A 25466-nucleotide genomic window follows, 5' to 3' on the forward strand; every position below is an offset into this window, starting at 1 on the left:
TCTAGTAATAGCTATATGTTCTTGCACGCAAAATTTTAACCAGGATTTTCTAAGTCCAAAAGGGGACATAATTTGGCTAAAATGCAGGTTAGAGTTATGGGACTTGATCCTATCAATTAGTTTTATAACCCCGAAGACACATGTGAAGTTTCAATTCAATATCTGCATTAGTTTTGGAGATAGTAACTTGCATGTAAAACTTTAACCAGGATTTTCTTAGTCCAAAGGGGGACATAATTTGCTCAAAATACATGTCATAGTTATGGAACTTGGTCCATTTAGGTTGGTAATAGACCTAGAAAAAGAAAAAAATAAGTATGTACTTGCATGCAAAACTTTAACCAAGGTGTGACGCCGACGCCGACGCCGACGCCAGGGGAGCTTAAAATGAAAATAGATTCTATAATATTAATTCTGTCGGTATTATTTTTCAAAATGTCATAACACCACTTTATATTATTTTTTTTCATGGTGCGGTTCATGTAATGCACAGCTTAATCGGACATAAAAAAATAAAAATACAAGCATACAATAAAAGTTTAATTTGGTAAGACACTTCAAAAGACAACAACAAAGACACGTTTCAATAAATTATAATAATTATATAATAAATTCTACAATGAACCATCAAATATTTTGCAAGAACTGTTATTTAGACATTAGGTATAAACTGACATCAGTTTACTAAATCCATCACATATCTATCACTAGTTCACTACCTAAAAGTCGTATTTCTAGAAATCTTGTTAGGGATATATGTATTAACAACATTCTCAAATGTTTGTTATGTCAAAGTCCCTTTTTTAACTACCTGTATGATGAACACAATCTAACTGATATGTCCTTATGTTTTCATACACCGACGTTCATCTGTTTTCATACACCGACGTTCATCTGTTTTCATACACCGACGTTCATCTGTTTTCATACACTGACGTTCATCAAGAATATACTTATTCCAGCAGAACCTCGTTACCACCAAAACGTTTAACCTTAACCTGAGATTTCCATCTGCATACAGGGGACCTACAACCAGAGTCTAACATGTAAGACATTTAGTTTCTGGTCACATCGTTGATGTATTACTGTATTTTTACAGTCACAGACGTTTTTCGTTGGTAGTTAAAAGTTTTGTGGTTATTGTGTTCTTTTTTCAGATGAAAATTTGCGTAAATCATTTCTTCTCTTGCAAGTCCAAGACCGCCATTCTCGCAAACAAGAGGTCCACCATGGTCTCCTAGTATTTCGTAACGCGATTTTGACGAACCTCTGATGAATGAGATCGCCGGATAATGCCGATAAACAAAAACAGATAAACAAGGCTTTCATCCCTTAGGAATTAATAGATCCAAAAGATTTTAGAAATGTAAATGAACATACTCATTGTTCATAGCGTTTGCGCAACTCTGACTTTTGTTACCACTCACAGATGGAGGTGTCAGCGTTTACATACTCTCTTTTATTGTTATATACATAATTCAGTATGTTGTACAATTTCAGGTCTTTCTGTTTTATGAATTGCCTTTGTCCAAATTCATCCGAACACAGCCTGATACCGTTGTTTCCAAATATGTTCAAACACGCCATACCCTCTGAAAATAGAAATAGAACATTTTTGAAATGTCAATATTGACAGGATGTATAGGGCGGTATATCTCGCTTCCGCGGTGTAGTGAAGTGCAGTCGAAAAAAATCCCTCCCCCACACCACCACCCCCTTCCCCCCCCACCCCCCCCCCCCCCCCCCCCCCCCAAAAAAAAAAAAAAAAAAAACAGCAGCAGCAGCAAACAAAAACTAGTGGTATTTTTTTTTCACTTCATCTGTGCATACTGGGTTTGGTACCTGGGTTGTGGCGGGTTAGAATAAAATAGTTTGGAAATGTCTTATTTTTCTTTGTCCACTTTACTACACCGGACTTGCATTTCACTGTATAAAAATCAATCGCGTTGACAAGTTTCGATGCATATAGATATTTAGCCGCGGCGGAATACAGCTCAACAACTTATCGACAACCCTAAAAAACCTAGAATGACTGAATTTTAAGAACAGGTATCTTTACTGAGGAATAGTGAACACTTAAGACGAAGCGAAAGAAATGAAGCTGGTACGTATTAATTCTTGAAAAATATAGAAAAAATGAAAATACCAAGATATGAAGTAAAGATAAGGTATATAAAAATGTCAATAAATGGTTGTAGGGGTGTCCAGTTATATGACACACCTAGTTCCATAATGGCTCTCATGCGGTGGTCTAGTGCTTAAAGTGTCGGCCGCTAATCCCAGGGTCGTGGATTCGAGCTCCACTAGGTTCACGTCCACAATTAATATCACACCAGTATTTTTTCCAGGAAGCGGACTCGAGAGTGGTTCAAATAAGCCTGAAACTTTTATCATAACCGAGCTTAAATAACTAATTATTGTAAAAGCGAAAAGAAACAAAAACATACTTAACGTATTGGTGCTTCCAACGCCATTGAACCATGCCAATGTTCCAACAATGAAATATTCGTATTCGTTCTTCATTGTCTCCCACGTGGCATTCCCTACAGCAGATGTATAAGCATCCCGGATGTCTGTCACTGTCTGATTGTCTAAAATTCTCGCCATCATCATAAACCCAAACTCTCTTATAGTAAATTTTCAGACCCTGAAATTTATACAAATTATTGCTTGATATAAAAAAGAGCCGCAGAATGAGAACACCAACATAGTGCATTTACGACCAGCATAGATCCAGACCAGCCTGCGCATCCGCTCAGTCCATGCTGTTCGCCAACGGTTTCTCTAGTTGCAAAAAGCTTTGAAAGCGAACAGCAGGCTGGTCTGGATCCATGCTGGTCGCAAAATGCACTATGTTGGTTTTCTCATGGTGCGGCTCAAATTTCATTTGGTCTTGACAGTTTCGGCAAATTATGATCAAACTAAATTTGTGGTGAGAATTCTTCGATTAAGATTTTTTCAGTGAGAACATCACTCATCTCTGCTAAAGCAAACTTTTAGTTAGAAGTATAGTTCAATTAATTATCGTTCAAGAAATTCTGGATTATCTAGGTTGCTGACAATGTACTAACGTTATGCACTTATTTAGCACTGTTTCAAACAGTTTACCGTCATAAATTACAAGATAACCCTAGTGCTAAAAATGCAATCTAAGGGAAATAAATCATATCATGTGTGTTGAAAGTCTTCTGAAAGTTATCCCACATCGGGATTCTTGAAGCACTATGAATAGCGTAATCTTTGATTGCACGCCTATACCTATATCTTGCAATACAGCACAATACTGTCAATTTCGTAGACTGTGTGACGGCATCCTATATCTGACCTGATGATGAATTTAACGTTTTACAAACAGATACAATCATACGGGCAACATTCTAGCGTGGAAAGGAGTGCCCATTTAGGAAGAACTACGGACATTCCCAAGGTCAGTTTTGTTACTTTCACCGAACCCTACACATAATCCTCAAAGCTATGAAGGAGTGTAGTAATTTGAAGAAGAAGAAGAAGAAAGACTTACCTGAAGGATTGAACCCTAGGCAAATGACGTTGGTCTCTACGACAAACAATCTAGAAAAATTCCCGTAAGCCCAAAGATAGTTAATAGAGTATTTTAAAGATTGGTAAGGATAGTCTGGTGTGGTACACCATTGATCACAGTCAACTTCTTCACTCCCTTGTCGCTGAATTCCACACCTTCCTGAAACAGAAATCCGGATATGCATACCACCACTTTTTTTATTTTACTAGTAACTTCACTTATTCATTACGTTACGAATATCACACAAGGACCGGATTTCTATCTATCTTGATTTTTGTCAGTTCGTATTTATTTGTAAAATATAAACCGTGCTTTTAAAGAATATTTACTGTTATTTAATAAAGAAATTGATATTCCTTAACCTAGATGTAAAACCTATATAGACTAAAGACAATTCACAGAAATATGAAGAGCACGCACGTACTACAAGATATCAAGCCGAGGAAAAATAAACGGTATTATCGCATAGTGCGGCAATTTTCCTTTGATCTTTGCAGCATGTTATACATAGTAACACACATTATTACTACAAAACTGTTCTGATATCTTACAAAACTGTTGCGATATATATCAACACGGAAATCTCTATGGAGTTTCATAAGAAAAAAAGTGTTCCGATATATATCAGCACAGTAAAACTGTTCCGATATATATCGGAACACTTTTTCTCTATTGAGGTCCAATCAAGGGAGTATAATTTTTCCCTTTCAAAGAAAAGATGATTTTAGCTCCAATTTACAGTTCACAGAGAAAGAATTGTCACAAACACCTACATTTATAAAGTAAAAGAATAAATAAACTAGAATATTTCAAAAACTTGATAGTTATTGCCAAATTCAGAAATACATGAAATATATGAAATTCTGAGATTTCTCAAATGTTTCTTTTTCTTTGATTTTTTTTACAAACAAAACAACAAGTTTTACAATATGTCTGGCCAATGAAATGCAAAGATTTAAAACCAATGCAGAAATTTATTGGGTACTTTTATCTGGGGAACACATTTTCTAAAACAGAAGTTTTAGTGTTTCAGTCAGCGAGGCGCAGAAAGGGAATCAAAATAGTAAAAAATAATAATAAACAAATTTAAATGAAAATAATATATAAATTTTAATGATAAACTATGCGATAAAACAGTTATAATATGTAGTGCTCGTGTGTTACCAGGATATATCAGAGCTAGGGGTACATCTCGTTATTTTTCTCTTCACATATCTGTCTCGGCCTACCGGCCTCGACGATATGTGCAGAGAAAAATACCCTCGATGTACACCTAGCTCTGATATATCCTGGTAACACACTCTCACACATACTATAACTATTACATATTGCTGGGCTATTGACCGGTGTCTTAAACAACAACTTCTAACCATAGAGGCTAGCGTACCACAGTCGCACTTGCTTTGTTCACATACATTTAGCATACATTTCATGCCAGGCTTTAGGCAGGTAGGCAATCGGTAACTATTCTTGAACTAGTCATAGCCCCTACTCCGTCTAAACACCTAAATTCGGAGCTCTGTGTTTAGATCTATTCTTGACTGGCTGAACATATCAGAATTGCTTCAAGTGGGATTCGAAGCTTCGACTTCTCTAGTCGGATATGTTAACCACTAGGACATGATGTAAGGTTATATACTCTGGAATTGCACTGAATACGATCTGTTCATTTAATTGTAATATTACCTCCACAAATTGACGGCATGTTGTCTGTGAAGTCTGTAAATAGATTTGCTGGTAGTTGAATTGTAGGAAATATGCCCACCGTGTTTTTCTCGACAATCTTCAGATAGAGCGTACGTGGCATAAATCTAACCAGGAGATGTAGAAGTTTTGCAGCCTGCAACAGGTAACAGATAGTCAAATCATATGTCGATTCGTTTTATAAATATATTATTACATGAGTCCTTACATAAATTGCCAGTCCTTAGTTTGTACTGTTGACCAGTATATGTTCTATATTATGAACATTATTTCTCATGGCATGTAATAAAACATTTACTAAATGACATGCCGGTCAATAGCCAAAACTATTGCCCGAGGTCTGAATGACCTGCTGGTCAAATGTCTAAAGGGTTTCATTTCTGTCCTCCGGACCCCAGGCAACAGTTTTGACTACTAACCGGCAAGCCATTCAATAAATGTTAAATAAATTATCTCCATTCAGATGATTAGCTCAGGAGCAAATAGTTTTACTTGTCAAGGGATCTCACGGGGGGAGTGGGGGAGGGGGGGGGTGTTCTCCGTGACAATCTTACGATCCCGCCGCTGATTCATGTGTGGATGTTGTCAGTTACTTGTGGAGAATAATTAAGTGCAGTACCTCACCCGGAAACGCTGTGTACGTTACTTACTGATCAACGTTAATAAAATGAAGCAATATTTAAAACAAACGCAATAATTCGTTTGAAATAACTAACAAATTACATCCACTTACTGCTGCAGACGAGACGAAAAGTTAAAACGATAATGTTTGATGAATTTGAGTTACACTATACTTTCTTACTACTAGGTTTATATTTCAGTTTGCTGATGTCTGTGAAGTCAATAAGTCAATATTCTTCCAAGTTAGGTGAACGGACATGTTTCCCTTTATAACATAAAACCTCAATCTTTTGCTCAAATTGACCTTATGTAAGAGAACATGCACTAAAGTATAACTTACCACCAGTGTCGCTCCGGGGAATTGCAGAGAAACTCCAAGAACCTGGACGCTTGGACCGTCTGGTTGCTGTACGTTGTCATAGCCACATTGCGTAACATAATATTCCTCATCAGCTGCGGTGGAAGCTTGTCGTCTGCTTCTTTCGATTATTCCTATATCTGTTTCTAGGTCCAAGTTGTTTACTGCACGTGAATATTTATCATATTCAATTGATCCTTCATTGTGGAGGTGGGAGATGTCGTCTGCTACAAGCACGTGTAGAAACAGGAAGAGCAAAACCGGTTGCAATGTACTCATGCTTAGCTATCTGAAATATTAAAACAAACAGTAAGTATCTGTGCAAATATATTGATACATTTTATATATGTAAAGGTCACTGTTAGCAAAACTAATTATATTTTGTGCAAATATATTGATACATTTTATATATGCAATTGTCATTGTTAGCAAAATCAATTCTATCCGTATTACACCTTTGACATCAAGGGACTGGGCGAAAAAATTGTTGAAAAGTGGTTATAGCCGCAAAATGAATTATTAATACTATCAGAATTATTAATACTATCAGTCAATTTGAAGGATTTACATAGAAATTGCACAAGGCCCTCTGTAATTTAACCAATATTCAGCAGATAAAATTCAATGCAATGGAGGTAATGTTACAATATTTGGGTAAAATATTATTTAATTTGCTCAAGCATTCAGTCAGATTTTGTAATATACGAATGTGGGCGAAAATAAATCATGCTAATAATGATTTGTTAAAGAGAAACTTGAATCTACCCATTCAAGTTCACACAACACAGAAAGTGGCTATTATAAATATTTTTGGTAAATCAGTTGAGATGGCAATCTTATTTTCTAATGCATTCTCTCATGCAGAGAAACTTTATAAAATATGAAATGAAAAGTTTGCTCTACTGGGCATAAAGATATTAACTGTGGATAGGTTTTGCGATAAACATGAATTTAAATCTACATATAAACAGCGTAAAAAGTGGTCTATATTTGTAGATGGTCGTCATTCGAATGGCTTAACAAAAACTTCGAATTATTATAGCTGAAATGAAACTAAACTATTAGTCTTTATAATCAGATGGTCTCTGGTCAAAGTTGGTATCCAAGGCGAATATGAGTGTAATTAATGAACGATTAGGGGTGTCGGTCACACGAAGAAATTGTTTCGGACGAACCTTGGTAACGGGTTTCTGACTGGCAAAGTGTCACGGTTTTCTGCGTGATTTCGGTGTTACTTACCATCATCGAAAACGAACGTAGGTTGGCATTTCACAGAACCTGGACAAAACTGATATGTTAATTCAATATTTGATACATTTTTATAATATACAACAAATGTATAGTGTTATGTACCGTTGGTTATTTAGATTTATAATTTTTATAAACGTTATTTATCAATGCACTTATAAAATTCAAAAATAAATTGCGTCGGTTGTTGCTACTTTAGGCATACTAAGGCATCTAAATTTATTAAAACAAAGAGCCTTGGATGTTTTAATAGAATTTTAGGATTATAGTTTTTGTTGAGATGGGTCAAGAATACGGATATGAAAAAATTACTTTAATAAACAAATGAGCCACGCCATGAGAAAACCAACATAGTGGCTTTGCGACCAGCATGGATCCAGACCAGCCTGCCATGCTGGTCGCAAAGCCACTATGTTGGTTTTCTCATGGCGCGGCTCAAACTGTTTCTACAAATCGCTAATTATAAAATGTCTTTGTCCATTTCCTTTTTGACCATCCGAAAGAATAGTTTCCGATGAAACAGTTTCTCACGAATCCGAAAGAAATTTAGTACAAATTGGTAATTCGGGTTTTTTGTTAAAGGTATCAAAAATGGCCCCGGGTATTGAAACTTTCAATTCTTTTTCTTTCGCTTTCAGTAAAAACCGATTAAATACTTGATAATATAAATACCTGAACACATGTAAAAGAGAGTAAACAGGTAGAAAAATGAATAATGTGTATGTATACATTTCAAATTAAAACTTCGTAAAAATAATTCTAGTCTATTCTGCAGAAGCTTCAAAACCTAAAAGAAAAGGTAGGATATCTATATGAAATATATAGACGTTCAAGAAATCCAGGCAGATTATGTTTTTCGTTTTCAAAAGACGCACCATGAAGAAGAAGTCTATTAGACTTGTCTTCCATTACTGGTATCTTTGATTACGGTATACAGGTGTATTAATGTATGAACTTTATTTTGGGAATAAATATATTAAAACTAAACCTATTAATGTCACCGATTTTTTTTCTATGTTAACATAAACAGTGTAAAACTTTAGAAATAACTGAGCGTTGATGTAGTTGATAAGGCAGGGTCCATTCCTTACGAAGGTCTCGGACCCATGTCATATTGGAATCACAGCCTTGTAGCCTCATTCAGCAGTATCAGTAATTTATGAAATTGCGCAATTCACGCTGTTTATATCCGTAATGTCGAAAAGGTTCTTTTATTTGTATGTCACCACAGAACATAACATGGTCAGCCTTTGTCCAAAAAATATATATATATAGTATTATCTGATTATACTAAGCGACGACATTTCGTTGATTCTTGAACGTTGTATTAGTCATGTACATTTCACTCATCCACTAATAATTAAATACACTATAACAGGCTTACCTTTGGAAATTATTCCGTATTCATCCAGTAAATTGAATGATATGTCCAAATAAAATAGAATCCAAATACAATTGAACTCGACGAGACACGCCAAGGCCACCGATCGCGATTAATTGGGAGTGTATAATTTGGTATAAAGAATCATTGTACTTTTCTCACTTGACTGACTCTCTGCTTTTATAGAATATGGGTAAAAGTAAATACCTATTGGAAAAACGATTATTTGGTCAGTACTTGAAATAGTATACCGAGTAAATAAAATGCTCTTGGAGGCGATTATATCGATTTTAACCTACATAATCAGTCAGTGAATCAGAAATAACAAAGTGCACCGCTGGGCAGCGGTCAAACTGACCACTGAATGTCAAAACAATGAAGTTGCAATGTTTTTAGAGAAACAATAAACAAGGAAATATAAACAAAGAAACAAATAAATAAATAAATAAATAATAGTAAATGCATAACTAAATAGAAAGACGACTGAATAATATACAATGCAATGCGATTTTTGCGGTATTGGAATTAATAAGATTATCAAACTATTAACATCTATATTGTTACTAACATAACATAACATAACATAACATCACTTTATTTTACTCTGGTTACATGTTACAGTAACATAAGAGCATATACACAAAGTTCAGTGTAATAATTTTTTTCACATGACATGGTACTTTTTTACAAGTAAATACGTAACAACATACATGTATTTGTTTTGTTAGTGGAGAAAGGGAGACAGAAGTCCTCACCAGACATTCTGTCTTGCATACAATGTCACGAGTCTCAGTTAAATATATGTATGATTTTCCTTAAGTATATTACAGAAAGTAGAAAGTATATTACAGAAAGTAGCTCGCAGTATTGGAAACAAGTAAAACATTGCATTGTAGTGTTTTTCTTCAATGTTCAATATATTGCTATTCAGTTTAAGTTAAGTATGATAAACTTATCTTTTGAGTGCAATTTATAGTTCTAGTCAGTGTTACAAAAGAAACAATTTGATTTCTTTTACTGTATTAATTTAATTGTTTTAAACATTCCATAGCGACACGAAATGGACTAGCGCCATGGACTAGCGCCATTTTGTACGTAACTGACGTCATCTTACGTCACTTCCGTAAAATTACTCACGTAAGGGAACGTACCAAAATTTTAGGATGGAACTCCCTATCTGTAAAGGACTTTCCCGATTATTTTAGGTAAGAAAATTGAATTAAATGAATTTAACAATTTATATATTGTATATTCAGAATTTTTAGTAGGTCATTTGGACATAGATGTGTAATCAGTTTATTGATTATGTTATTTTTATTAGATCTAATTCTTGTTTTCATAATGAGTGCATAGCACGTACTTTATAAACAGTAACAGAAAATATCCGTAATGCGGTCCCTAAAATAACAGCACAAACTAGTAAATGCACAACACAAACTAAGAAATGTACCGGACAAACTAGTTAATGTACATAACAAACTGTTTTATCTACACAACAAATTATGATTAGTACCGAACATATTTAATTAAGAAAAGCACATGACGAACTATCTATTGGACAGCACAAACTAGTGAATGCACAACACAAACTAAGAAACTTACCGGACAAACTAGTAAATGTACATAACAAATTGTTTAATCTACACGACAAATTATAATTTGTACCGAATATATTGGAAAATGCACATGACGAACTATCAATTGTACAGCACAAACTGGTGAATGCACAACACAAACTAAGAAATGTACCGGACAAACTAGTAAATGTACATAACAAACTGTTTTATCTACAAGAAAGATTATAATTTGTACAGAATATATTGGGAAATGCACATGATGAAGTAATAATCATCATGTCAAGACAGTCTAGGCGTTCCATAGCGGGGATTATACAATTCTATATGATCCAGTTCAATCCTTCTATATTTAGATCGGGAAGTGCCGAATTTTTGATATCAAAAAATAGACTTGATTTCTTGATATCAAGAAGTCGATTTTTTATATCAGAAAATCATTTATTGTTATCAAGAATTCGATTTCTTGATATCAAGAAATAACGCGATTTTTTATATCAAAAATTCATTTCCTGATATCATAAATTCTATTTTTTGATATCAAAAAATGGACAGCATTTCTTGATATCAGAAAATGAATTCCTGATATCAAAAAATCGAATTTTTGATATCAGAAAATCGATTTCTTGATATCAGAAAATGAATTCTTGATATCAAGAAATCGATTTTCTGATATCAAAAAATGTGATTGATTTTTTGATATCAAGAAATGATTTTCTGATATCAAGAAATGGAATTCTTGATATCAAGAAATCCAATTTTTGATATCAAGAAATGATATTTTGATATCAAAAAATGCCTATAAAATAGTAAAACGGCGCCCCATATATACTAGTATATTTAATTATGTCTCCCACCACACAGTGGTGTGGGAGACATATTGATTTACTCCTGTCTGCATGTGTGTCTGCTTTACTCCTTCGTGTGTGTGTGTGTCTGCGGTGTGTTTGTCACAAATCTTGTCCGCGTTCTAAGTCAAACATTTCTTATCCGATCTTCACCAAACTTCGGAATTATGGCCCTTGAATTACCGAAAATCGGCCTTTTTATTCTTGTCGGCGCTCTAAGTTGAACAGTTCTCATTTGATCTTCGCCAAACTTGAACAAATGTGTTTGCCAATAAGTCCTTGGCCAAGTTAGATTACTAGCCAAATCGCCAAAGAATAATGACCCTTGAATTGCCGAAAATCGGCCTTTTTACTCTTGTCCGCGCTCTAAGTTGAACAGTTCTCATCCGATCTTTACCAAATGTTTTTGACCATAACTCCTCGGCCAAGTTCATTAACTAGCCAAATCGTCGCCCCAGCAGGTACTTCAGAATTATGATCCTTGAATTACCCAAAATCAGCCTTTTTACTCTTCAAAGGTATATTTGTAGTGAGTAAACAGTATATAAAGACGGACTTACTATTTAGATGATTAGGCAGAAAACAGCTCTAGTTATACTTTTAATTTTTGCTTCTCGGGTACATTTCAGATAAAAAATCTAAAATATAATTTTGCCATAAAAATATTAAGAACATGTAAACTTACTGATATATCTTTATTGTGCCACACAGTTTAATTAATAAAGAAATAGTATTTTATGTGTACTTTTTCCGTACAAATCTTTGCTACCGGTATTTAGAATTGTTAGGACAAACAGCTAGATATATTATACCTTCGGATAATTTTTATATGTCAACAGCCTCTTTTGAGTATGTATGACTGGAATATTCCACTTACAGTAGACATCTGTTACTTTGAAACCACTCTGCATTGCAGCTAAAAATGGAACTTGATCCTACGTCACCCGTGTCCTTAGCTTCGGCGTCGGAAATAGATGATCCATTTATTCAGTACCTGACGAAAGGGAGCATAAATAGATTAGAAGCGGATGAACAACAAGATTTGAACAATAGGACTTTTTCTGGAAAAAAGTCCAGAAAGAAAACAAAGAAATCTAAAGTTGATACAAATAAAATCCATAAATGTAGCCAATGTCCGTTCTCAACTTTATACAGATGCGATTTTCGACGACACCTAGAGAGACACAAGAAGAAAAGCTTCGCCTGCTCCGAATGCAATATGCCTTTCATGACATTAGGACATTTAAACGGGCATAAAGAATCAGCACATGGGATAAAACGCCCATCTGATAAGATTGTGTGGAGAAATTGCGAGAAATGCAAATATAAAACTAGGCACAGCTCGGATATGGCGAGACACAGGAGAAGGCATGATTCGGCACTAGACAGTTGTAAATATTGCAACCGACCTTTTTGTCACTTGGGTAGGTTAAAGGAGCATATAAAACGTGAGCATGGTGATACTGGTGTACAATCAGCAAATTCAAATGAAAAGCGAAGTGTGGAAACATGTAAAGAAGCAGAAAGTGTTACAGAAACAAACGATGTGACAAATTACAGAGCCATCGATAACACTATGGATAGGGAATGTAAAGATTCCTATTCAAAAGAGGAATGTAAGATATCAAACCAAATGCAGGCATTGAAACAATGTGTCCTCTATGAGGACGGAAGCTCAAGGCAAAAAAGTGTAAATAATAAACGTGGTAGGGACAAAGTAACATTTAAGAAGAAAAACAAACCATCGCAAACAGGAAGAGATTCAGCTGACCTCTATACAGAAAACGCTGACAAGACAGGAAAAGATATTCGTTCAGTTATTGGAAAGACAAATAAAATGATATGTCAACACGACCTCACCTGTCAAGAAGACAAAAATTCTAAAAGAGTAGATCCGAGACAAATGAAAAAGTGTGCATTCTGTGGCTTTAGTACGTCGTCTTATAATGATCTGAAACAGCATCTAGACGAACATGATATTGTTGAATTATCCGATGAAAGTGACACAGACATTGAACGAGTGAGCAGGGGAAATGACATTGATAACGTAAATATAGACTATGTTGAAAACAGTAATCTTTCTGGAAGAAGCATAACTATAATCGATGATGAAGTTAACATGATGTTACATGAAGTAGAAGACAGTACTCAAGCTGCATCGGAAAGTGATGAGGCGTTTATTCAAGACGAAGAAACTTCAAACACGAATAATGACTTACAACAAAGCGATACAGATGTAGACGACGAAATGGAAACTGAAGACGATGTTCCAATTAGTAAAAACGCTACAAACAACGGTGGAACAAATATTCGAGAAACAGAACTAAAAACAATAAAACCTGATGGTAAGGTGCAAAATGATACATATTCAACTGACATAATAAAAAATGACGATTGTTTAGATGCTGAAAGTGTTGTTGATATAGACACAGATGAGTTTGTTGATGCGGTCACAATTTTGAATGGTTGTGTTGCTAAATTTGAGTCTCAATCCAGTGACTTATTTCCGATGAAACCATTTGCATGTTCTAAATGTTTCTTTATGACAGGTAATTTAGAGTATCTGAAAATTCATGTTGAAGCTCATCTCTTCGAAACAAGATGGGAACAGTGTCAGAAATGAAATGTAACCTGATTTTAAAGTTAAAGTACCATGTCTAAAGGACGGACGGACATATGCAATGCAATTTTCTAAAACATATTGCATGAACATACAGTCATAGAAACGGTCAAATTTTAAGACTGAAGGTTTGTAATATATTGAAGGTTTGTAATATATAAATCTGGAAGACACAAGGAAAAGTAAATCTTTAAGAAGAGCATGAAATGATCAAATAACAAAACGCCCTAGACTGAATGCGATAATGTCGAATTACAACCACCTGAGCTGTAATATTACTGACACATATATATGTTTTACGTGTAAATTAATATGTATTCATAATAGGTGTAGATTCTATGTGTTCTCTTAAGAAAAACTACAAGAAGCAGTATCTGTAAAATGAACAACAAATATCAGAGAAATATGTTTTGTAATATTTTGGTTTGTAGTGTATAAATCGATAGAGTTTTTGTGTATTAAAGGTAAATTTTATTAACGTCGCTTTGTGAAACAATATGTAGAGCTTTTGAGTGACCCTATTTTAAGAACAGTAAAACCAGTTATACCTTACCCACAGCAATTTGCTGGTACCCATTTACAGCTGGATCGACTGACGCAATCGTGATTAGTTGCCTTGCGCAAGAACACACCAGTAACAGGAATCGAACCCGGGGTATTCACCTCCGTAGGAAAAACGTCCATAAGCCCTCTCGACCAATGCGTCCACTTTTCGACTTAATTCCTTACCTAGCAAATAAGGTAAAGAAAATGACTACGTAGCAGAAGTATATAACTAGCCTTTATAACTGAAAGTAAAACATCAAAATACACAATGCAGGGGTCGTTCTATGTCAGAGATATTTATATACTTTTAACGATCTCTGCAACTTGATGGTTTCAAATATAACGTCAGTTATGTTAGTTTCTACAACGCTTTTATGTCTGAAACTCATAGTTTAAAATGCTAGATTTTCTTTTTACTAGATGTCATTGTTATAATTATCAGCAAGAGAGTAATATAACTTAACATAAAGTAACAGACAACTTAGCAAAATTTCATTATATTTCTAGTATGGGTATGCAATGTTATGACAGCTAGACATTGCCAATCTTAAGTCTAAATCAAACATTCAGACTAAACATTGATGAATACGGACCTTAATTTTGTAGTGTCATGCCTTGTCATCGTGATCTCGCGCTTCGTCATCGTGATCTCACGTTTTGTCATCGTGAGCTCGCGCTTTGTCGTCATGATCTCACGCTTCGTCATCGTGATATTGCGCTTCGCACTCAAGCTTTGTACCACAGGTGGTCAATCTCATTTATTGATGTAGTATACAAAAATTCCGTTTAATTCTGTGTTTTAGCTGATAAGTAGTCCCTTCAAGATTTTTCATTTCATCCAGGTTTAAAATAGATGGTCCTGTAAAGATATTGTATTCAGATTAGAAGGAAATCATGGATATCTAACACTTTTAAACATACATTGTATTTCGTTCTTTGTCTTAAGCGTAGAAGTCTACATAGCTGATAATTATATTCATGTATGTATAAGCTTTCTAATATAAGAATAAAAGATAATTGAGCCGCACCATGAGAAAACCAACATAGTGGGTTTGCGACCAGCATGGATCCAGACCAGCCTGCGCATCCGCGCAGTCTGGCCAGGATCCATGCTGTTCGCTTTCAAAGCCTATTGTAATTAGAGAAACTGTTAGCGAACAGCAAGGATCCATGCTGGTCGCAAAGCCACTATGTTGGTTTTCCCATGGCACGGCTCATATATGTTTCGGGACCCGTGTTTCCACGCTATCCCATTTTTCATCTACCATTTTTAAGCAAGAAGTTTCCGACAGCTTCAGAGATCTGGTTAATTTATAGACAGAATATCAAACAGTGTAACCTAACATTTCACCCTACTGTGTCTCTACGTTTTTAGCAATCATGGAAACATCATATAGTAAGCCTTTATTCAAGATTTAAAAAAAATCCTACAACGATTTTATCTGGCTTCGTAACATTGATATTCCAAATGTAAAGTATGTTTGTTATATTTTGTTTCATTCAATTAAACATATGAGCTGCACCATGAGAAAACCAACATAGTGCATTTGCGACCAACATGGATCCAGACTAGTTTGCGCATACGGTTTCTCTAATTGCAATAGGCTGAAAGCGAACAGTATGGATCCTGACCAGACTGCGCGGATGGTCTGGATCCATGCTGGTCGCAAATGCAGGATGCTGGTTTTCTCATGTTGCGGTTCATATATCAAAACTTAAAATACTTAAGCCTACAGTAGTACTACTCATCTGACGTTTCTCACGCAATTATAAATCTTATCTCATTATAAACCATTTTGAAATACAATTAACATGGTGAGCATTTGCATCCTTTCTCATAAAATCATTTTGTGACATTTTGCTGAACCTTGCTATAACAGCATCTAAAAGCTGTAACATTTTGGAGGAACCATGATTTTCTTTTTACAATGACCACGATTTTAAAGTGTTTCTCAGAATCATGTAATTACCACATAATGAGAAATGATATTTTTTTCGGAGTTCATGCGAAATGAACGGCAGAGAAAGGATCGGCAAATCCATGAATCGCGCTAGCTAAATTCTTATCTTATTTTTACATTGTATTTCTTTTCCATTCAGTGTACGGTAAACTTTTTTTTATAAACTGTACATATTTTGTTTTATCACGTTTGACGTCGTGGGAGTGAAATAAATCCATTAAATAAATTTGATAATACATAAGTGTAATAAAGCTTTGACGTAAAAGGAGTTCATCACAAAATTTTTGGCGCAACTCAATCGCGCAGCAAGTGATAACCGCTGTAAGCAAATTTAACGATTCGCCGCCGAAGGTGCATTATTGTCGGATATGCAGCGCACTTGCGCAAAAAATATCATATATACCGACAATATGGGTCGTGCATATTTTACCTTTAAAAGTGATGGTGTTTTATGAGAGAAGTAGTTGTAGGAAGTTCGTGTTCAAGAAATCATCTTGCTCGAATGAAATACTTTGTGGACAGCCAAGTTTAACTATTTCGTCGAGTAATGATTCAGCCGACTCTAAGTCACAAAAAGTTCCAGAACATCTTTACGTATTTATCTCCTTCAAGTTCAAATGTGACTTGCAAAAAAAAAGTCGTTATACTTTTGTGCCTCATCCCGGATTTCACGTAGTAAGACCAGAGTTATGGCCCTTGACAGTCAAAATGTACATAAAGAGCCTAAAAATTTGTGTCGCATGTACCTTAAAAAGTATAGCCTAGAGTCATGAAACCATACAAGAATTAAATTCAGCATGCGAAGTTGTGCACCTGCGCTTTTATTTGTTGTGTAAGAAAAAACAAGTACTTTTGTGGGTGGAGTGAACAATTTTATTTTTCTTGAAAACAAGCACGGGTGATATATTTTTTTGATTTAGTATTTTTAGTCCTAGGTCTAGCTTACATAATACAAATATGGTAAAATTCTGTCCAGCTGGATTTTTTCATATCTTTAGGAAATACTTTGTGTTTTTCTCACTGAGCTTCAGATACTTTCGACATCTGTCAAAAGTATTTAATATATCTATATGTTGACATTTTATGCATAGTTATAGTGGTTTCATTAAACGTGATGCAAAAACAGTAACATCGGAGTGAATTTTTAAGTAAATATCTGTTTGCACTTGTTTTATTATGACATGTACTGTATGTATTGTTTCTTCAGACAAAAATACCAATTTGAACTTTGAATATTGAAAAAAGAAGCACGGGTACCTATTATTTTTATTTTTTATTTTAACTTGTGAATTATCAATCTATAAATATGCGAGGTTATAGAAAAATCTGTCCGCTAGAAATAATTGTGAAAAGCATCTTTAATTAACGTCGTTTTTTGTATAGGAGATTGGTCGAATTGACTTGGTTTATGATTAGTCAAGAAAGAAGAAAGTTTGATGTTTCACCAAGAAAAGCTTGCATGTGATAAAAAGAATGTTACATTTGTGTCTCTTCACATTGAATTTATTAAACTCGTTGAATAAAATTAACATAATGTTCGGCAGAGCCTCGCATTTTATCATCTTATAATTTTATTCAAGGCTCGTTTAATAAATACAGTATGGAAAAAAAAAACACTCTATGTATTTAACATAATCATCTTGACGGTCATTCTATTGACAGTACAACTATGACGTCATCTTAGTCTATAGAACGTTCTCCTAGACTACACGTGGACGTCGTCAAAACAGTAGCAAATTACCACTTAACAACGTTTGGTGCCTTTCCTTTTGCGCGCAATAGTTTTCAATAGAGCGGATTGGGAGTATGTAGATATAAGCAATTAATCTTGCGCGGCTGTCATGACGTCTATGTCGTCATATTTGTCGCAATAAAGTTTTATAGGGTTTCTGTGGTAATTTTATCCCTTATTTCAGTATAAGCTCACCTGAAGCATCACATCGAAGGCACGTTAATTAACAATATAATTATCCAAAAGGATAAATATGCAAAGACGTTTCTCAACATCTGCTTCCGGATGGACATGCGCACATTCAAATTCCAGAGAATACCACATCCTTTGGCACCATAAATGACAATTTTCCCCTTAATCAAAAGTATCGTCACTATACTATGAGTTCAAATGAAAGTTTACAAATTTACAAGTTGTTCACGGATCACTTTTAGGATCTACATTGAACATAAAAATAACCCCCACCCCAGGTCATTATTCCATTCTTCTGGCATAATCGCTCTGAAGCCCGTCCGCTTAGCTCAGTGGGGAGAGCGTTGGTCTACGGATCGCGGAGTTGCGAGTTCGATCCCCGGGCGGGGCGTATGTTCTCCGTGACGATTTGATAAAAAGACTAAAATCATTCGTCCTCCACCTCTGATAATTCATGTGGGGAAGTTGGTAGTTACTTGCGGAGAACAGGTTTGTACTGGTAAAAAATCCAGGAACACTGGTTAGGTAAGCTGCCCGCCGTTACATAACTGACCTGTTGAAAAACGGCGCTAAACCTAAAACAAACAAACAAATAATTGCTCTGGGAAATCAAGCATCATACCCTAACTAACAGACTGAGTACTCAACGGTTTTCTTTCGCGCATGAATATTTCTTGTGTTTTACTCAAATAATAAGCAAGATATACAATGTTTACTAGTATGAAATGTGTATGGCACGCAAATTGTCAAATAATTACGTGAACCCAGGCTCACTGTCGAAAAGCTAGAATTAACGATCGATAAACTAGGTTTTTCGAAAGTAAAACCAGGGTTTTCAAATACTACTAGTAATCTACATTTCCGAGCGAAAATATAAGATAACGGGCGTAAACTATAGTATACGCTCGTGAACCCAGGTTTACGTTCGATACACTAGGGTTCTCGATTAAACTATGAATTTCGGTCGTAATCATAGGTTCGTGAGCGTGAACCTATATGTTTACGGGCGTAAACCTGGGTTCACGAGCGTAAAGCATAGTTTACGAACGTAAACCGATGTTAACGACCATGAACTTTGATTTACGACCGTGAACATGGGTTTACGACCCAAGTTAACGGTCGTAAACATAGGTTCACGCTCGTATACATAGGTTCACGTCTGTAAACTATGGTTCACAGCAAACCTATGTTTACGACCGGAAATTTTATCTTATGTTTACGAGCGTGAGCGGGAACCATACTTTACGAATGCCAACCTATTTTTACGACCGTAAACTTGGGTTTACAAACGTGAACCTACATTTACATGCGTGAACTATAATTAATATGCTTTTACGTTCGAAAATGCTAGTATATCGATATTTCGACCGTTAACCTGGGTTCACGTAATTATTGGACAATTTAAACTGTGGTTCACGGTCATAAACCAAGGCTCACGGTCGTAAACATAGGTTCACTCTCGTAAACATAGGTTCACGGCTGTAAACACATGTTCACGCCCGAAATTCATAGTTGATTTTATAATCCTTATATACTAACCGTAAACTATGGTTTACGTTTGATAAACTTTCTCGATTGAACTACGAATTTCGGTCGTTATCCTATGTTTATGGTCGTTATCCTATGTTTACGCTCGTGAACCCCAGTTCACGCTCGTAAGCCATAGTTTACGAACGTGAACTTAGTTTTTCGACCATGAACTTGGTTTGTAAGCGTGAACCTACGTTTACGAGCATGGACTATGGTTTACGGCGTTCGCTGGAAAATATAGATTAGTATTCGAAAAACCTGGTTTATCGATCGTTAATCCTAGTTTTTCGACCATGAACATAGGTTCACGTAATTATTGGACAATTGGCGTCTCATATACATGGTGGCAGTGTCTACTATACCAATAAGGTGAAGTAATTTTGTGTTAGAATTTGGTGCTCTGTTTACAATATATCTTATAACATTTGAAACCGTGCACATTATAATCGTACCTAAACATGGATGTTATTGTTTAGGTATAAAAAAACCCTGATATAACCAGGAAGTTGATATTGTTGTAAACTTTTTAGATAGATGGACACAGGAATAAAGGATTTAAAAATAATAATATTTAGACGTATTAATGTTTTTCTTTCCTCTTTTAGTGCAAGATGGTACAGAGGTATTTATGTAGGTCACCAGCCTCACGTAGTGTAGACCCGTTCATACAGTACTTGACAAACGGAAGCAACGAGTTTATTGTCAATGGTGAATCACATTCAGCAAGCCGAAACGAGAAGTCTAGGAGAAGCACCAGTAAAACAAGTCCCAAAAATGCCGAAAGAAAAAGTACCTCAAAATCTGCTCATTGGAGAAAACGTAATGAGCAGAACAGATTCCAGTGTGATAAATGTCCGTATTCAACACTGCATAGGGATCTTGGTCGACACATGAAAAGACACGAAGATGTCCGATTCCCATGTGATATCTGTAACATGCCATTTATGTTACGCGCTTATCTCAACAGTCATAAAGAGGCGGTCCATGGAATCCAACGGAAAAATGCCCGGAAGATACACAAGTGTCCGGAGTGTGATTACACGACCAGACACGATTCGGATATATCTCGGCATAGGAGGAGACATAGGAATGCTGTTGATAGCTGTATTTACTGCTTCCGGCCATTTTATAACGTCGGAAATTTAGTGACACACATGAAACGTGAGCACAGGCATGCCGAACGGAAGGTCAAAGTGGATGATTCTAAATTCAGAAATCAAAAATTGTCGGGATGTTGTAAAGAAAACAGAGAACGGTACATGACCGATATTAAACAACAAGATGAAGATAAACATATTACTCTCAATGACAAAGAATCGATCACCGATATTAGTTACCAAAGAGCTAAAATGAGAAAAACAAACAATAAATGTTTAGTCACGGTTGTAGATGACACATATAGCAAATCAGATTATAAAGATGATATGAATGAAGATGAGCTCTATGAAGATAAACTTCAAGATGAGTTTGAAAACACTGAAGATGAGCTCAGTAATGATACAGTAGAAAATGAGGTTGAAAACAAAGACATTTACTGTGCTCTTGAGCAAGAAGTATACATTTATTGTAACAGTGATAATAACGAGTCTGACCATTATATAGACAACACAACGAGCGAAAACAGAAGTAAAGAACAGAGAGAAGAAATAGATGAAGAAGGGATAATGAAAACCATACACACCGAAAACAACGCTGATGGATATAATGAAACGGCAACATCAACTGAGAAAGATTCCAAAGACTCTGACAGATATTTAAGAAATCTAATGAACTGTGCTTTCTGTGAATTCAGTGCTAGAAATTTAAAAGAATTACAAAAACACTTAGATGATCATGACAATGATATAGATATCCCAGAATGTACTGATGACGACAATTTACCTGAGAACTCTGATACCAGTCTAATAGACAACACATCTCTGTCCGAAACAAGTATAATTATGGACAATGAGAATAACATGTTTTTATGCATGCAAAGTATTGGAACCGGAAGCAACACCACAGATGAAGAGACCAGTCTTCTGAAAACAACAGACTCGGCCGACAAAGTGTTAAGAATTGTAGATGACGCTAAAAGTATATGCGGAAGCAAAAGTTCGACAGACTCACATTCTGTCCAATACCCTGAAAAATCAACTGATGTTTTAAATATATTCAGTGTATGTGCGTCCAAGATTGAAAATGATGATGAATTCAAAAAGAGGCCATTTGCCTGCTCCAAGTGCTTTTTTAAAACAGGTAACCTGGAACACTTAAAAATTCACGTAGAAGCCCATCTGTATGACAATATAAGAACAGCACATAGAGTTAAACGAAGAAATTTGTCTCACGGGACAGTAATCCAGCATCAAGGAAATAACAACTTAAACGATGCAACGATTCAACAGAAGGATTTACGGTACGCTGAAAGTGATGAAAATTGTCTTATTGGAAGGCTCAGTAAGAAAGATTTTAAGAAACATAGAAAGTGTTACACAGAACATTCAACAGATGAAGAGACAACTTTTAAATGTTTGATTTGTGAGATAGGTCATTTCAAATCCAAAGAATCAATAAAGGAACATTTTTTGGAGAGACATAAGAAACTGAGAGAAAAAATTTGTGAAACTTGTTCTCATTGTTCAAAACCGTTTCCGTAGTGACCATTGTTCAAAACCATTTCCGTAGTGACTAAAAGTTGGATTTCTGTAGCTGTCTCACAACTGTTTACATTGAAACGTTTAATGAAAAGTGTTGAAATATGTATTCTCCTTGTAATAGTATGTGTATGATTGTCTTATTTATTGGAAAGAGAAGAAATACTTTTATGACAAAGTGCGATGACTTAATTGTTACCGCAATGTTGCACGTATATACTTTTGTAGTACATCAGCATAAATGAAATACACTGACTTGCGATTTTTTTTTCGTTTACATATTTAACTGATGATATTAACTAACTCTCCTTATTTTAAACAGGAAATACTTTTTTTAATGTCATACGCCTGCGGAATAATTTTACGAGGGCGTAGCTCGAGTGACTCGTGCTCGCAGCGTTAAACCGATTCGTAATGTTGCGATATATTTAAATATGGTTCTGCTATATATATTTTCGATTCTTGTATGTCTTATGTAAACTATATATATTTTCGATTCTTGTATGTCTTTGGTAAACAAGTAGATGAAATTGAGAAACAAAATTACATTACTTATGTACGGCGCCAGATGAAGTAGGTCGAAGTGTTGTCAGCGCGTAACAATGTCTTAACAGTGTGCAACACGTCCCGTGGAGTAACTTAGCAGTGCGTAGACGTCCAGGGAGTTATTGTACGCGCCAAATAATCAGTACAGTATGTGTGAAGTGTAACGCCGTTCTCTGATATCATTTCGAATATGAAACGGTTTATATATATATATATATATATATATAAAGTAAATCAAATGTATTAGCACTCTTTCTAGGCGCCTGTGTGGTGCCAAACAATATGTAGACGTGACGTCAATATTGCTGTGTTTTAAAGGGAAAGTGCATGACTTTTTAGCTCACCTAAGCAATGCTCATGTGAGTTTTTGTGATCGCTTGATATCCGCGTCTGTCTGTCTGTCGTCTGTCTATCGCCTGTCAACATTTAGCTTGTGTATGCGATAGAGGTTGTATTTGTCAACTGATCTTCATGAAATTTGGTCAGAATGATTACCTTAATAAAATTTAGGCCAAGTTTGAAAATAGGTCATCTGGGGTCAAAAACTAAGTCACTAGGTCAAATCAAACAAAAACCTTGTGTACGCGATAGACGCTGTATTTTTCAACTGATCTTCATGAGAATTTGTCAGAATGATTAACTTGACAAAATCTAGGCCAAATTTGAAAATAGGTCATCTGAGATCAAAAACTAGGTCACTAGGTCAAATCAAAGAAAATCTTTGTGTATGCGATAGAGGCTGTATTTTTCAATTGATCTTCATGAATTTTAATCAGAATGATTTCCTTTATAAAATCTAGGTCAAGTTTGAATATGAGTCATCTGAAATAAAAACTAGGTCACTAGGTCAAATCAAAGAAAAACTTTGTGTATGCGATAGAGGCTGTATTTTTCAACTGATCTTCATGAAATTTGGTCAGAATGATTAACTTGATAAAATCTAGGCCAAATTTGAAAATGGATTATCTGGGGTCAAAAACTAGATCACTAGGTCAAATCAAAGAAAAACCTTTTGTATGCAAATGAGGCTGTATTTTTCAACTGATTTTCATGAAAATTTGTTAGAATGATAACATTAATAAAATCTAGGCCAGGTTCGAATATGGATTATCTGGGGTAAAAATCTAGGTCACAAGGTGAAATCAAAGAAAAACCTTGTGTATGCGATAGAGGTTGTATTTGTCAACTGATCTTCATGAAATTTGGTCAGAATGATTACCTTGATAAAATCTAGGGCAAATTTGAAAATGGGTTATCTGGGGTCAAAAACTAGGTCACTAGGTCAAATCAAAGAAAAACCTTGTGTATGCGATAGAGACTGTATTTTTCAATTGAGGTTCATGAAATTTGGTCAGAATGATAGCCTTGATAAAATTAAGGTAAAGTTTGAATATTTATCATCTGGGATCAAAAACTAGGTCGCTAGGACAAATCAAAGAAAAATGTTTTGTATGTGACAGAGGCTGTATTTTTCAATTGAGGTTCATGAAATGTGGTCAGAATGATTGCCTTGATCAAAGCTAGGTCAAGTTCGAATGTAGGTCATCTTGGCTCAAAAACTAGGTCAAATGGAAGTAAAAACAAGTCTTGTTTACCTTTAAGGTATTAGGCCCATAATAGAGTATCTCCCCTTTGAAGAGTATTCAATTTCTACCATAAACCTACTTTGACTGCGATTTTCAGGGGTGCGTAGGTTCAAGCCCCACTGGGACCAAATCTTTTTTTCTTATTTTTCTTTTTTTTCTAGTAAGTTCATACTTCTTTCAAGACTTGATATTGATTTATTGTACAAAAATGGAAAATATTCATTTGATAAGCAATTTCTTGCTGTTCAAAGTAAATTTACCCCTGAAATAGAAGGGGTAGAGTTAGACATCTTTAAAAATACTGAGTTACGTGCGGTAAAAGTTCTCTATTTTGCCTTCGTTCTTTAGATTACATATTGTGGAAGAAATACAGGTAAGATTTACTTCTGTCCCATAGTTATTTTTGAATGAAGTGAGCAAAATTGAAAACAGACCCGCAGGATTCGACCTAAAATTTTTTTAATGTTGGAGATAGAATTCTGTCTCATTAAATCTGATTACTTGAGGCATCCTAGAAAAATGATACTGACACTTATGTTTTTTAGTTTTATAATTGTTTACCAATAGTTTGATGATTCTTTCATAAAAAATAATTGTATAATGAAATCTCTGCAAACATTTTGGATACAGGCCGCCAGCTTGAAATATGTCTCTACTTGAGTTTGAGGAAATACCATAAATTTTTATAAAAAACGGCACGGTAAAAGTTTTTAAAAATTTGCAACAAAGTGAGAAGCATGGTCAACTGTAAGAATATACCAAGCAAATGCCATGTTTTAAACATTACTATTAGGGGCATAATACCTTAAGAGACCACCTTTTTGGTCCAATCTTAATGAAAA

At 35.2% G+C, this 25466-nt stretch overlaps 2 protein-coding genes across 3 annotated transcripts; one reads left to right on the forward strand and one right to left on the reverse strand.

Moving 5' to 3' along the window:
* Positions 1 to 527: 527 nt before the first annotated feature.
* On the reverse strand, positions 528 to 8997 carry LOC128558537 (uncharacterized). Its single transcript, XM_053548149.1, has 6 exons — positions 8857 to 8997; positions 6207 to 6513; positions 5228 to 5381; positions 3521 to 3700; positions 2448 to 2647; positions 528 to 1592 (listed from the first exon to the last, which is right to left on the reverse strand). Exons 2-5 carry the CDS (start codon positions 6501 to 6503, stop codon positions 2628 to 2630), a joined length of 651 nt encoding a protein of 216 aa, XP_053404124.1. The 5' UTR covers positions 6504 to 6513; positions 8857 to 8997; the 3' UTR covers positions 528 to 1592; positions 2448 to 2627.
* Positions 8998 to 9942: 945 nt separating this feature from the next.
* Positions 9943 to 23087, forward strand: LOC123554352 (zinc finger protein 281-like). 2 transcript variants are annotated; one of them, XM_053548150.1, is made up of 2 exons: positions 9943 to 10058; positions 20462 to 23087. In XM_053548150.1, exon 2 carries the CDS (start codon positions 20468 to 20470, stop codon positions 22493 to 22495), a length of 2028 nt encoding a protein of 675 aa, XP_053404125.1. In that variant the 5' UTR covers positions 9943 to 10058; positions 20462 to 20467; the 3' UTR covers positions 22496 to 23087. The 2 variants fall into 2 exon arrangements, with proteins under 2 accessions (XP_053404125.1, XP_045200366.2); XM_045344431.2 differs by lacking the exon at positions 20462 to 23087 and adding an exon at positions 12192 to 14366 and having other exon boundaries at positions 9958 to 10058.
* Positions 23088 to 25466: the final 2379 nt, after the last annotated feature.

The sequence above is a fragment of the Mercenaria mercenaria genome, chromosome 7, assembly GCF_021730395.1.
Source record: "Mercenaria mercenaria strain notata chromosome 7, MADL_Memer_1, whole genome shotgun sequence".
Classification (NCBI taxonomy): Eukaryota; Metazoa; Mollusca; class Bivalvia; order Venerida; family Veneridae; genus Mercenaria; species Mercenaria mercenaria.

What these genes read in the sequence shown, in the direction of transcription:
- LOC128558537 (XM_053548149.1), bottom strand. Translation starts at nt 6,503, where the DNA reads ATGAGTACATTGCAACCGGTTTTGCTCTTCCTGTTTCTACACGTGCTT. An exon ending in TCCCCGGAGCGACACTGGTG is followed by an intron (nt 5,382 to 6,206) that starts GTAAGTTATACT and finishes TACCTGTTGCAG; the next exon opens with GCTGCAAAACTTCTACATCT. An exon ending in CATGCCGTCAATTTGTGGAG is followed by an intron (nt 3,701 to 5,227) that starts GTAATATTACAA and finishes TTTCTGTTTCAG; the next exon opens with GAAGGTGTGGAATTCAGCGA.
- LOC123554352 (XM_053548150.1), top strand. Translation starts at nt 20,468, where the DNA reads ATGGTACAGAGGTATTTATGTAGGTCACCAGCCTCACGTAGTGTAGAC.